General features: G+C 50.5%; 1 protein-coding gene across 8 annotated transcripts in view; it reads right to left on the reverse strand.

Moving 5' to 3' along the window:
* Nucleotides 1–14,996, reverse strand: part of LRP4 (LDL receptor related protein 4) — a 356,895-nt gene that overhangs the window by 133,970 nt on the left and 207,929 nt on the right. For 5 of the 8 annotated variants that reach the window (XM_078684435.1, XM_078684433.1, XM_078684431.1 and 2 more), the window contains exons 4-6: nucleotides 10,002–10,115; nucleotides 7,326–7,445; nucleotides 58–186 (exon numbers count right to left, since the gene is read on the reverse strand). In XM_078684435.1, the coding sequence (XP_078540561.1) occupies nucleotides 58–186; nucleotides 7,326–7,445; nucleotides 10,002–10,115 (363 nt within the window). The remainder of the gene's footprint in view (nucleotides 1–57; nucleotides 187–7,325; nucleotides 7,446–10,001; nucleotides 10,116–14,996) is intronic. The other 3 variants (XM_078684436.1, XM_078684434.1, XM_078684437.1) reach the window with 1 other exon arrangement.

Below are 14,996 nucleotides of genomic sequence, written 5' to 3' on the forward strand. Positions count from 1 at the left end.
CTCAGACTACGCCCAGCTCTCCATGATCGACCATCGGTGATGCCGCCCGGTACTCACAGCAGTCGGACTCGTCAGACCAGTCGCCACAGTCGTCGTCGCCATCGCAGTGGTAGATGTCCAGGATGCAGCGGCCGTAGGCGCACTGGAACTCCTCTAGGCTGCACGTCGTGGCTGGGACGTCAGATGCTGGGGAGAGAGGGAAATGGAAAGTGGGGTCAGTGAGGGAGAAACAGTCTGCCCTTGGAACATGGATCATGTGGTCAATGTGCTGACCGCCTATGTGCAACAGCTCTCTCTGTGAATAACAGCTCCCTCTGTGTAGGTCTGAGACAACCCACTCCCTGGGCATGGACAGTGTGGTCAGTGAGTTGACCGCCTGCACATAAGTGGTCACTCCATGGAGGTCTGCGACAGCACGCTCCGTGGAGATGGTCAGTGAGGTGGCTGTCTGTACAGGATGGGTCACTCAGAGGAGGCCAGCGACAGCCCGCTCCCTGGACAAGGACAGTGAGGTCAGGGAGGTGACCACATATGAACAACAGCTCCCTCTGTGAATAACAGCTCCCTCTGTGTAGGTCTCAGACAACCCACTCCCTGGACATGGACAGTGTGGTCAGTGAGTTAACCACCTGCATGCAAGAGGTCACTCCATGGAAGCCTGCGACAGCCTGCTCCTTGGGGATGGTCAGTGGGTCGACTGCCTGCATGTGAGGGGTCACTCCATGGAGGCGTATATTTTCCTACCTGTCAGTGTAGTTTTGCAGCTTGAAGACTTTCTGGATTCACTATGCTGTTCATTATTCCGCCATCTAGTGGTTGGGTCCGGAATTGTAGTATTTTTTTCTCTTTTTTTTTTTCGTGGCCCAGGTGACCACCATTTGGTGTCCTTCGTGACGTCGTCCTGCTTCCTCCGGAAGCTCCCACCTTTGGTCACCATCTTCGGATTCTTTTTGCTTATCTTGTGTTATTCTTGTTTTTCCTCTTATTTTCTAAGTCTTGTTCATCTTTAATCCCTTTTTCCTCCTGTCTCATCCTTCTGGCGGAGGAGAGTGGGTTCGCTAGTGAATCCAGAAAGTCTTTAAGCTGCAAAACTTCACCGACAGGTAAGAAACTATACAATTTGCAGAGTGAATCTTTCTGGATTCACTATGCTGTTCATTATTCCGCCATCTAGTGGTTGGGTCCAGAATTGTAGTCTTTTTTTTTTTCGTGGCCCAGGTGACCACCATTTGGTGTCCTTCGTGACGTCGACGTGCTTCCTCCGGAAGCTCCCACCTTTGGTCGCCATCTTCGGATTCTTTTTTCTTATCTTGTGTTATTCTTGTTTTTCCTCTTATTTTCTAAGTCTTGTTCATCTTTAATCCCTTTCCTCCTGTCTCATCTTTCTTGCGGAGGAGGGTGGGTTCGCTAGTGAATCCAGAAAGTCTTCAAGCTACAAAACTACACCGATATGCAGAGTGAATCTTTCTAGATTCACAATGCTGTGCATAGACTTTGTAGCGGTTTGTCCTTATTGTGGTGGCTGGGTGGAAGATGAGCACTGGTTACTGAATATGTGTTGTAAGACCTTCTATCCCACTTGCGCTTCTTTGTTCATTTGGATATCCACACAGTAGTGCTTAGTGAACGTGTGCACTGAAGACCATGTTGCCTCTTGGCAAATGTCTTGAATTGGTGTGTTGGCTGGAAACGCAATTGTAGCTCCTTTCTTCCTTGTTGAGTGAGCATGAGCTGCTCCTTGTAACAGTTGCCCAGCTCCCAAAAAACTGCTTGCGAAGGAAACAAAGAGCTGCTTTGTCTTTATGCACTCCTTTGTCCTTTCTATGTGGTGCATCACCGCCCTCCTGGCGACCAGTGTGTGCTCGTGGCTGGTTTTAGGAAAAAAATAGATATTTGGATTGTTTGGTTGATGTGGAACCGAGACACCACCTTTGGCATGAAGTGTGGGTCTGTTCTCATTACAATCCTATCACTGTTTATGTGCAGGTAGGGCTCTTGAAGTGTTAGCGCCTGCAACTCACTTACTCTCCGCAGTGATGTGATGGGTATTAAGAAGGCTGTCTTTAGTGTGAGCATGTGCAGTGTAACTTAGTGCGTGTGCTCGAATGGTGCCTTCATAAACTGGGTCAGCACTACGTTGAGGTTCCATGCTGGTGCTGGCATTCTGTTTGGATGTGCGATCCTCTTCGCCCCATCTAGAAATCTCTTTACGACTTGGGAGGTGGAGAAACTTTTCCCTGTTTCTCCTCTAGTGTAAGTCACAATCGCCGCTAAGTGTACCCTTAGGGACGTGTAGCTTAGTTTGCTTTGCAGTAGATGTGTTAAGTATTTTAGCGCTGTTGACTCCCTTGTGATTTTCCATTGCAATTTTTCCCTAATGCACCATTCGGAGAATCTCTTCCACTTTGCTACGCAGCATTTCCTTGTGGTAGGCCTTCTTGCCTCCCTGAGCACTGCCATTGTGCTCACCGGTAGTTTGAGGTGTGTAAACTCTAGGTCTTCAGGAGCCGTGCTGCCAGGCTGAGGCTCTCTGGCTCTGGGTGTAGCACCCTTCCCCTTCCATTCTGCATTGTTAACAGGTCCCTTCTCTTTGTAAATTTCTGTGCTGGTGCCCGCGCCATCTCCACAATTTTTGAGAACCATGACTGTCTGGCCCACTGAGGCGCTATTAATATCAGTGACAAGTTGCTGATCCTGCAGTTGCTGAGTACCCTGTATATCAGTGGAATCGGGGGAAAAGCGTAGGCAAATGTATTTGACCAATTTATCCATAGCGCATTCCCTTGTGACCCATGGACTGGTTGTCTGGATGCGAAGTGTTGGGATTTTGCATTTTGGTGTGTTGCAAATAGGTCTATTTGCGGTGTACCCCACTTCCGGAAAACTCTCTAATTCCTGTTGGTTGCTCTCCCATTTGTGGGATGCTGACATCTGCCTGCTGAGTCGGTCTGCTTCCACGCTGTCCTTCCCTGGGAGATGTATTGCTAGTGGGTCTATCCTTAGTGGGATGGCCCATCCCCATATGTCCTGTGCTAGCTTCGATAGCGCTACTGACTGTATTCCTCCCTGCTTGTTGATGTAGAACATGGTCGTGGTGTTGTCTGTTTGGATCAACACCCTGTTTCCATACAGCTGCTTCTGAAATGCTTTCAGGACTAGGAACACTGTTTTTAGTACCAGGTAATTGATGCGCTTGACCGCATCCTGTTGCGACCATAGCCCTCTCACCTTGAGCTTGTGCATATGCGCCTCCAGCCCAGCTGGGAGGCGTCCGTCGTGAAGGTCACTGTTGGAGTTGGTTGTGTGAATGGTTTCCCCTGTGATATGTTGTTTGTTGTGCCACGCTATTTCCCGGTGCACTGCGTGTGTGACAACCACTAGATCTTCCCAACTCCTAGTTGCCGGTGACCATTGCTGCTGCATCCTTTCCTGGATTGGCCTCATGTGTAGTCGAATATTGTGGACTAGGTGAATGCATGACGCAATCATTCCCATCTGCTTGCTCACTGTCAGAACTTGCCCCTTGCGGCAATGACGTGTTTCCCTCAGTATCGCCAATGTTCTCTTCCTGTTGGGGAACACTTTGGCCTGTATGGTGTCGATCTCTGCCCCTAAGAATATCTTGATTTGCTCAGGCTCTGTTGACAATTTCTCCCAATGAATCGAGAAGCCCAGTCCTGTCAGTGTTAGTATGACCTGCTGGATGTGCAGTTTGCATTTTTTTTTTTGCTGAGTTTTATATCGCGCGAACTAGACCCGAACCGAATCAGGTATCAGAGCGCTTTACATAGCACCAGTTACGTTACATGAGGACACACTTTCATTTTAGGCACTGGGAGATTAAGTGCTTTGCCCAGAATCACAGGAGGTTTTGGCGTCGTTACCGAGACTCGAACCCAGATCCCCAGGTCCGAGGTCGAGCGCCCTAGCCGTTAGGCCAACTCCTCCATTGGTCGTACGAACTTGCCTTTACGAGCTAGTCGTCGAGATAGGGTTATCCGTGTATCCCTCGCTTTTGTAGGTGTGCTGCGACAGCTGCTAGGCATTTTGTAAACACCTTTGCGGATTTCAGGCCGAATGCCAGTACTGTGAACTGCTAGTGGCTTTGGTTGATCACAAACCTGAGCAGGCGCTTGTGTTTGTGGCTGATGGGGATGTGCAAGTATGCATCCTTTAAATCTATAGTAGCCATGAAGTCTCCTTGATGTATTTGCGGTATTGCCTCTTGTGGGGAAGTCATCTTGAATCTTTAAGTCCTTATGAATTTGTGGAGGAACCTTAGATCTAGGATAGGTCTTAGCGTTTCGTCCACCTTTGGCACCAGGAACTAAGTTGAGTAAACCCCCTTGTACCTTTGGTTCTGCGGTACCACCTCTATTGGCTCCTTGCCGAGCAATTCCTGCGCCTCTAGCTGCAAGAGCGAGAGCTCCTTTGCTGAGTGTGCCTTTTTTCTTGGTTTTCTCTTTGGAGGTTGTCTTTCCAACTCTATACAGTATCCGTACTGTATGATGTTTAGTATCCATTTGTCCGATGTGACCTTCCTCCATTCCTGGATGAAGTCTCCTATTCTTCCCCCTACCGGTGTTGAGTGTTCGATGTACTGTTTGGCATTGAATGTTTAGCTGCATTTTTTCTTTTTGTCTTTCCGCCCACCCCGAGGTGTTGCTAGGGTGGGGGCCGGATGCAAGGCGGAGTCACCTGGTTGAGGGCTGTTGTCCTCCCCTTCGCATTTATCCACGTCCGTTTCCACGCCCTCAAAATGACTGTCCCCGGGGTTGGTTCTGCCAGTTTTGCTGCTGCTGTCCCTGCTGATGCTGGCCTTGGTTGTTCCCTTGGTAGCCTTGCTGGAACGTTTGGTGCGATGTGGTCGGCACGTTGCCTCCACTTCTATCACCTGGCCTCCTTGTGGGTGTGCCTCTTCTCATTTCCCTGAACTGCAATGCGCTCATGGACCTTGCTGTTTCGTTGTCCTTCTTGAGCTGTGTCAACTTGTCGTCCACTGGTGTGCCGAACAGTTGCTCTCCATTAAAAGGTGTATTTAAGATGTTACTTTGTACCTCTGTCTTGAATCCCGAAATTCTGGGCCATGCGTGTCTTCTCTCAGTCACTTCTATCATCATTAGCCTGCTCGATGTTTCTGCAGCATCCAATGAGGATTTCAGGCATGTGTTCGCCATGTTCTTTCCTTCTTCTACCAGGTGAGCTGCCCTTTGTTGGTACTGGTCTGGTAGATGCTTTAGGAGCTGCCCCACTTCATCCCAGTGTTGGTATGCGTGCCTGTTGCTCAGGGCGTTAGAATTTGCGATGCGCCAATGTATTGCCGCATTTCTCTCCATCTTTCTCCCTGTGAGATCCATCCTCCTACTCTCCTTCTCTGAAGGTGGTCCGGCATTTGTTTGAACATTAGCCCTCTTCCTAGTTGTTGCTGCAATTATGGAGTCAACTGGCACTGACCCTTGGATGTACACAGGGTCCTTTGAAGAATGTTTGTACTTCTCCGATCTAAGTGTCACAGCTTTGCATACTGCTGGCTCCTTAAAGGCCTCTCTTCCCTGGTCCAGTACTATGGAGCATGGGCAGGAATTGACTCCTAGGCAGTAGAGTTTCCAGGAGGAAACATGCCTTGGGCTTCTCCTCCTCCATTTTCTATCCATAAGTCTGTGCAGCCTTCTGTACAACCATGTTGTAGATCCCTATGTCGTCTGGCGGTGAGGGCCTCGAAGGGTAAGTGTCTACGCCTTCTTCCGGCGATTTGGCGTCGAGATCTTGCCATTCCATATCTTGTGCCTCCAAAGATGTTGATTACCGGTAGGATTGCAGATCTTCGTCGCCTTCTCCCTTGAAATAGTAGTCGTCTTCTCCCAGTTCCTCGATTGGTTCGGGCGTTTTCGGTGATTCCGTGTCTTCATCGTCCCTTTCGACTTCGACTGCGGATTTCGGCGGGATGGTGTATTGGCTCATCTTCTCGTCAAAGTCCTTTTTCCGCTGTAGGATTCTCGCCATTTCGGCCTCGAGCCTCCTCTTCTTCCACTCTATCTCGGCAGCATGTTCAGCATCGATGGTTGGAGTGCCTCTCTTCGAGGCCGTCGACGACGATGTCGGCCCTTCTTTCCTCGGCGCCGAGGTGTCCTTCTCCAGGGCAACCTTTAACGTCTTTTCGAGGGTTTTTGCCGATTGGGAGTCCTTTTCGAAGGATCCGCTGGAGGCTGTTGCCTTCATCAAGTGTTTCAGCGGCAGAGCACCCTTCGAGGACTTAGCTTCACTTCTATGAGTGTTGCTTGAGGCTTTTGCTTCACTCTTTCGAGTGTCGCTTGGATGTTTCGGGGTTGACGACTCCCTTACCTCCTTTGACGTCTTCTCATGGAACTCGATGACCGTTCAGTCCTCTGGTCCTTCGGCGATGTTGTTCTCTTCTCCACTGGAGAGTCCCAAGTCTCGTAGCGATGGAGGTGGCCCCTGCCCCTGCATGTTGTGGTTCGTCCTTCTCTGCCTCTCCCTTACTGTGAGGTCTTGGGTGTAAACGCCGAGCAGGCGTTGCAGTCTTCGCTTCTGATGTTGAGCGGCAGGCAGAGGTTGCAGACTGGATGCTGATCCTTCTGGGCGTACTCGTGGTGGCAATTGGTGCAAAACTTGAATTGTGTTTTGTCTATCCCCAAACGCAGGGAGACCCTGCGAGCACATTCTCCGTCGAACGTCGAGGTTTTATTCGTTAAAACTTCTCCCTCGTCGCTCCGGGTACCTGACCTGTAGTTGAAACCTGTTCTTTGTCGAATTTTCTTCGATTTTGCTTGATTCCTCTTCCAAAAACTCTGGAACTCTTCAGCAACGATCCAGACCCAAAGGCGGAAAAAAGAATCTGAAGATGGCGACCAAAGGTGGGAGCACGCGGACGTCACGAAGGACACCAAACGGTGGTATGTTGACGCCAACCAGGGCCACGAAAAAAAAAAGAGAGAAAAAAGTCTACAATTCTGGACCCAACCACTAGATGACTGAATAATGCACAGCATAGTGAATCCAGAAAGATTGACACTGCAAAACCTGCGACAGCCTGCTCCTTGGAGGTGGTCAGTGAGTCGACTGCCTGCAATCAAGAGGTAACTCCATGGAGGTCTGCAACAGCCCGCTCACTGGACATGGACAGTCTGGTCAGTGAGGTGCCCACCTGCACACCTCCATGGAGGTATGCGACAGCCCACTCCTTGGAGATGGTCAGTGAGGTGGCCGAGCCTGTACAGGATGGGTCACTCAGTGGAGGTCAGTGGTGTTCTGCTGACACAACACTGGACAGCCGCCCCTCCCCGCCCCCGCCAGCCTCCACTCACGGCAGCTCTCCTCGTCCGAGCCATCCTTGCAGTCGGTGTCTCCATCGCACGCCCAGTGCTCAGCAATGCAGCTCCCATCACTGCACTGGAACTCCTTCTCCGAGCACTTCCGGGTGTCTGCTGGCCGGGGGGAAGCAGGACACACGGAGGACATAGAATACACACGGGAGGCAGGGCACAAGGGGAGGACGACACACGGGAGAGGCAGGACACAAGGGGAGGACGACACCCGGGAGAGGCAGGACACACAGGAGAGGCAGGACAAATGGGGAGGAGGGCACACGGGGAGGCAGGACACACGGGGAGGAAGACACACGGGAGAGGTAGGACACACAGGGAAGAGGACACACGGGGAGGAGGACACACGGGGGAGGACACACGGGGAGGCAGGACACACGGGAGGGAGGACACACAGGAAGGACACACGGGGAGGAAGACACACAGGAAGGAGGACACACAGGGAGGAAGACACACAGGAGAGGCAGGACACACGGGAGAGGCAGGATACATGGGGAGGAAGACACACAGGAGAGGCAGGATACATGGGGGAGGTAGGACAAACAGGGAAGAGGACACACAGGAGAGGCAGGACACACAAGAGAGGCAGGACACACAAGAGAGGCAGGATACATGGGGGAGAAAGGACACATGGGGAAAGCAGAACACACGGGGACATAGAATACACACAGGGGACATAGAATACACATGGGCAGGACACACAGGGGAGGCAGGACACACCGGAGTGACAGGACGCACGGGGAGGCAGTACACACGGGGGAGTCAGGACACATGTTGAGGCAGGACACGGGGGAACACACGGAAGAGGCAGGACACATGGGGAGGCAGGACACATGATGGAGGCAGGACACACAGGGGTAGACACGACACACGGGGGTAGGCAAGACACACAGGGGAGGCAGGATATATGTGGGAGTAAGACAAGGTGAGCAGCCATAGGAGGACACAGATAGATACAGCGGAATACAGGCAGACACAGGAGGAAACATGGAGATACAGGTAGATACAGGAGGAAAACACAGGCAGGCACACATAGATACAGGGGAAAAGAAGTAGGCATGGGAGGGCACAGGAGGGCACGGGAAGGTCACAGTACACACAGGGACATACAGGAAAACAGGAGTGTACAGGGAGATAAAGGAATACACAGGCAGGCACAAGAAGGAGGGGGCAGGAGATCACAGGAGGACAGGTAAGGGGGACACAGGATACACAGGGAGGTACATGAGAACCCAGAAAGGAGCACACAGGAGAGAGACAGGAGGACACAGGGTGTTACAGGAGGGCACATGCGGGCACAGAAAGACACACGGGCACAGAAAGACACATACGGGCACAGAAAGACACAGGCGGGCACAAAAAGCGGGAGAGAGAGAAACAAAATATGTATTCACTTAGATGTCAAACATACATGAAGGCAGAGGGATGAACTCTGCTACAGGCTGCCACGTCACATCAGCACGTCACATCAGCACGTCACATCAGCACGGCCCTTAGACACCAAATAATGTTCATACCCATGCCACCACAGACTGGCAGATCAGGTGTGCCCAGAGACCCCCTCTCCCACCCAAGCACCTACGGGCTTACATTAGTACAGAGCCCAGACGGTGCCAGGCTCGTCTAAGGCCACGGTACCATGAACTTACCACCCACCAGCGCCCTCTCCTGGTGGAGGACAACGCTGTCTGCGGTCCCAGCACCTCAGACAGACTCTGCCTCCCATGGACCCTCGACCCACTCTGTGCCTCCCCACCCAGGCCTCGTGCCAACCCATCGACTGCAGTAGAGGCAGATTCAATGCCCCCAGTAACCTCCACCCACTTTAGCTGAGAGCACCTCCTTACCCGCTCGAGGCACTCGACACAGGTGAAGTGTCGCCACAGCCTGCCCCTGCGGTACCCTCTCACCCGTCCCTAGTGCCAACTCATAGGCTAGTCACCACACTTCAGTCCCGAGTCCCCCATAAACATTCATCCCTTGGTGCTCTTGTGCCCACTCACCACAGACGAAGTGTCTACCTTCAAGAGCCCCTCGCGCCCACACTCTGCCCACTGCACCTTCTCGACACTTACCTTTGTGCCAACTCACCACACTGCTCACCAGAGATGAAGCGTCTGCCTCCCAGGGGCCCTCACTTGTGCCCACTCACCACACTGGTCACCACAGATGAAGGGCCCGATTCACAGAACTAACTTAAGACAAAATCCTAAACTTACTAACATTTCGGTATTCACAGAAGTAAGGACTCCTAACTTTAAATGCCTTCTGTGAATACCAAAAGTCTTAAAATTAGGATTTCTCTTAGTTTAGGAGTAGTAGAGTTAGGACTCCTAACTTTAGTACTACTAAAATGAGACAAATCCTAACTTTAAGACTTTCGGTATTCACAGAAGGCATTTAGGAGTCCTAAAGTTAGGAGTCCTAACTTCTGTGAACAACAAAATGAGTAAGTGCCTTCTGTGAATACCAAAATGAGTAAGTGCCTTCTATGAATACCAAAATGGTAGTAAGTTTAGGATTTTGTCTTAAGTTAGTTCTGTGAATCGGGCCCGAAGTGTCTGCCTCCTAGAGGCCCTCACAGATGCAGTGTCTGTCTCCCAGGGGCCCTCAGAGATGGGGTGTGTGGCCCCCAGGGACCCCTTTCGTGACACTCACCGCACTGCTCGTCGCTGTTGTCGCCGCAGTCGTTGTCGCCGTCGCAGTGCCACAGGCTGCGGATGCAGTATCCGTTCTGGCACGGAAACTCGTCGTCCTCGCACTCCCGGGGCGCTGTGGGGGGAGAGAGAGGGTTAGAGCGGGGAGTGGGGGCAGCAGGGGGGCGTGGCTCACACAGGAACAGGGGGTGAAATGAAGAAACACCACAGAAGGCACAGGCTGTTAAAGAGAAGTGTGGACGACTCACTACCCCGGAGGACTGCCCGCTGCGGGCAAGACCTGGTACCCACCCTCCACCCCCCCATTAAAAGCACTGCCCCCTACTGAGAAGGGCAGGAGCTGCCACTCTTCAAGGACCCCCAGCAGCCGCTGGAACAGCTTTTTCACCTGCCACAGGAAGCCAGGAGCACCACAGCTCTGCCATGCCGGGGGGCCCTTTCACCAGACCACGGTGGCAGGCTCTGGGAGCACTGGGACAGGTGAGGGGCACAGGTTGCGGGCACGGCAGGGGGGCACAGGCACAGCTGGTGGGCACTGGCATAGGTGATGCGCACAGGCGACAGACACAGCTGGGGGGCACTGGTACAGGTGGCGGGCACAGCTAGGGGCACAGGCGATGGGCACAGCTGGCGGGCATGGCTGGGGGGCACAGGTGACGGGCACGGCTGGGGGCACAGGTGATGGGCACAGCTCGGGGCACTGGTACAGGTGACGGGCACAGCTGGGAGCACAGGCACAGGTGGTGGGCACAGGCACTGGCACAGCTGAGGGCACTGGTACAGGTGGCGGGCACAGCTGGGGGCACTGGTACAGGTGATGGACACAGGTGACAGGCACGGCTGGGGGGCACAGGTGACGGGCACAGCTGAATTCTGAATTTTGTCTATTCTTCACACCTCTATAGCATTCCGGGATCACCCATGGGTTTCACTGCTGCCTCCACCACAAACTGGAAGTAAGTTGAAAGCACAATAATTAGGAACCTCTATGAAAAATGCCAAACCGGTGGTAAAAAAATAGTTTTGGATTCAGCTTTGCAAAGAATCAAAAAGCTGGGAAGATGGTGACTTTAGCACAGCAAACCTTTTATTGATGACATTTTTAGAAAAAAATGACACGTTTTTTCCTATTTCTACCCTAAGAAAAAAATGAACTATATCTTGGCTATTCTCTTGGTCCCCTCCAGGGGAATCCACAAACCGTGGGTACCTCTGAACACCAGGATGTTGGAGAAAAAGGACACAAATTTGGCCTGGATACCTTATAAGGCAGAACAGTTTTAGAGGCCTTGGTGCGAACGACCCCAAATACCCAACAAAAAGGGCGAAGCATCTAAGGAGGTAAAGGCTTAGCAGCAAAGTGGTCAACAAATGATTGTATGTGTTGTTATTGTCTGTAAATATTCCAAATGGTGGTGCACTTCTAAATGGCACACACTAACGAGGAGTTAATTTGAAATAGCAGGAGTATTAGAAAATGTACATTCTTCCCTAGCACTGGACGTTTACTGGTGGTAAAGAAAACACCCTGTCCTGGTGCTTAGTTAGTTCATTATAAACACAAAAAGAAAACACTTTCTTTCCTTCCTATTATGTTCTCCTAATTACGTTGCCAGTGCACAGTGTGATCTTGCACAGGACAAGTTTAGAAGTTTTGGGCCCGATTCACAGAACTAACTTAAGATAAAATCCTAAACTTACTACCATTTTGGTATTCACAAAATGCACTCACTCATTTTGGTATTCACAAAAGGCACTCACTCATTTCGGTATTCACAGAAGGCACTTACTCATTTTGGTATTCACAAAAGGCACTCACTCATTTTGGTATTCACAAACGGCACTCACTCATTTTGGTATACACAGAAGGCACTCACTCATTTCGGTATTCACAGAAGTTAGGAGTCCTAACTTTACTACTCCTAAACTGAGAAAAATCCTAACTTTAAGACTTTCGGTATTCACAGAAGGCATTTAGGAGTCCTAAAGTTAGGAGTCCTAACTTCTGTGAATACCGAAACGAGTAAGTGCCTTCTGTGAATTCCAAAATAAGTAAGTGCCTTCTGTGAATACCAAAATGGTAGTAAGTTTAGGATTTTGTCTTGAGTTAGTTCTGTGGATAAGGCCCATTGTCTTTAAAGACTGGTCTGCTTCCATTAGTAGAGAGGTAAGGATCACACAGGCTGTATGTAGAATTTCTGATTAATGTAAGTGAAATATTTGCAGCGAACAAACAGCGGAGGGGGTCCGGCACCTTTAGCTTCGGTGGCTGCCCCCTGGTACCCCAATGTTTTTGGAGCATATCCCCCAGTACCAACTGTCCCCCATTGAGTATTTTCTCATCGCACTAATTGATGTCACATGTTCCCAATGAAGTATTGTTAATATTAACAAAAACTGAGAGCCTAACAAATGCCTGGATGACAAAATGATATTTGACCGTGTTAGCCACACACTGTTGTAAGAAACTATGCTATCTTCAACCCTGCTACATTGTTAGCAAGGCCACTGGAATTGTGCAATTCTGTGGCCGCAGAGCTTTTCACACAATTATGGTTTATCCGCATTTGCCACATAATCCATGATCTGCTTCATAGGATAGAATATTATTTATAGAGCGCACTTATACCTGAGGGTGTCAAGGCGCTGAGTAGACAGACGAAGAGAAAGAAAGAAACTCACCTGCAGCCAACTAGGGTGAAAAAAGCCAGGTTTTCAGATGTTTTTCAAAGACAGGAAAAGAGCCTGTGTCGGAGATAAAGGTGGGCAGGGAATTCCATAGCTTGACGGCCGCTACTAAAAGGGAGCGGCCACCCCAACAGGACCTGCGAAATCTGGGAGTCACCAGTTTTTTCTGGGAGGAGGACGTCAAGGGCCTCCCAGGAGTGTACCATTGAAAAAGAGTTTTCAGATGTGGCCCTAAATACCATGCTCAGAACCATAACGCCTTAACCGCGGCGGGAATTCCGCCGCCATGAGGGCGTTCTAAAAGGTGGGCGGGGCGGCGACGACCGTTGGCTGTTCGCAGCACCAGGGATGGAGTGCTCCCGTCGGCCACGGAACGGGTTAAAGGAGATACACTCCCTGATGCGGAGCCAATGCAGGGAGCGAATGCTACTCCTGGCTGACTGCACCACCTGGAGCTTATTAAGGGAGACCGTGTTGATGTTCAGGTACAGAGCATTGCAAGAGTCCAGCGAGAGGTGACGAGAGCGATGATGATTGACTGGTGCAGTTCGGGCGGAATAAAAGGCAAAACCTTTTTAAGAGAATATAAATGCAAGTACTAACCCTGCGGATAACCTGTGCGTCAAAGTTCAGACCATCGTTAAAAAGGACCACCAGATTTTTTCCTGTCCTTACCGGGACAGTGAGCGGCCCACAAACTGCCGGCCACCAAGATTCTGACCAGATGGAATTCTGTGAGCCGAATACCTGCACTTCAGTCTTGCCAGCGTTGGGCTTCAGTGAATTGGCCTTCATCCAGCAGATAATGCTGGACGTACATCGATTGAACCTCTCCGCAACAGACTGCAGGTCATTCGAGAGGGAGATGATAATTTGCGTATCGTCTGCATAAGAAAGCACTTGAAATTTGAAGGACCGCACCAGATCGCCCAAGGGGGTTACACAGGGATTGAAAAGAGTGGGGCTCAAAGACAGGCCCTGGACCACCCCACGAGGAAGACTAAAGGCCTCAACTCTGAAGCCTCCACATCTGACGATGTTGGTCCTGTTTGACATAAACGAGTGGAGAAGCTGCAAGGCATTTCCAGCGATTCACACTTGCCGCAGGCGTTGAATCATACGCACTGGGGAGACGGTGTCGAATGTCGCCGATAGATCGAGCATTATTAAAACCGCCTCCCTCCCTTGATCAACCTGCACACGAATACAGTCAGTAGCCGCAATAAGGGCAAACTCAGTTCTGTGACCGGTACGGAACCCGTTCAGAGAGAGATCCAAGATCTCCTGGGATTCAACGTCTTTCATCAGTTCTTTATTGATGAATTTCTCCAGGATCTTAGCAGTGGCGGGGAGAAGAGGAATTGGGTGAAATATTTCCGGATCCAGGGGTTCAGCATTAGGTTTTTTGTGAAGTGGTGTTGTTGAAACCCTTGCACAGAAAATTGGCCACTAAGTCAGGAACAATTTGAGTATGGAGGGCGCACAAGGGTCCGATGTAGCGCCCTCGATTTTAGGCCCAGCAAAGTTGCATTCATTTGCCGAACCATGATCTGTGGAAAGGTGGTGAAGAGATTCTTCCCGGTATCCTGAGTTAATTCCACAACGGCCGTTTCCTCACCTCCAGAGAGGATAAGATCATGAACAAGCTTAAGGACCTTGTCCTGAAAATAGACTGCAACCTTATCGCAGAATTCTTGAGAGGGGTTCAGCAACTGTGTACATGGTGGCTCAGAAGTCTCCTTTATGACTTTAAACAGCATGCTAGAGGAAATGTCAGCCAACTTGATCTTTTCAGTGGAAAAGCGAGGTTTAGCCTGGAAAATAGCTTGTTTATATTTCCGCAGAAGAGATTTCTGCTTTTCTTTTTCACTGGGGCAGGGGCTACCACCCTATTTTCGTTCCTGTCTTCGGCATGTCCGCCTAAGGGACAAGAACTCTTTCGAGAACCACGGGGCCGAAGGTTTCATTCCTTCAATGACACAGTTTTTGTAGGGAGCAACAATGTCTAGGGCATCATTAATCTATTCACGAAAACTCTTGGCTGTGGGAGAGTGTGTAATAATACTGTCGTCAGATACCGTAGCCAGAGCAGCCTCCCAGTTTCCAGTTGTGATTTTATTCATGCTCCTACAGTGTTGACAGTGCCGACGACATTCAGCCTTACCTGTAAATAGGTTAAGCTTTTCCACACCTGCCTCGTGCTGCGTCTCAGGGCGCATCATAATCAGCAGATTTCATCCAACAATTGTTTCTATCTCAAAAAGATCAAAAGTTACTAAAAACAAGGTAGTGCATTCCTGCACACCAG

This window comes from Lissotriton helveticus, chromosome 3_2, assembly GCF_964261635.1.
Source record: "Lissotriton helveticus chromosome 3_2, aLisHel1.1, whole genome shotgun sequence".
Classification (NCBI taxonomy): domain Eukaryota; kingdom Metazoa; phylum Chordata; class Amphibia; order Caudata; family Salamandridae; genus Lissotriton; species Lissotriton helveticus.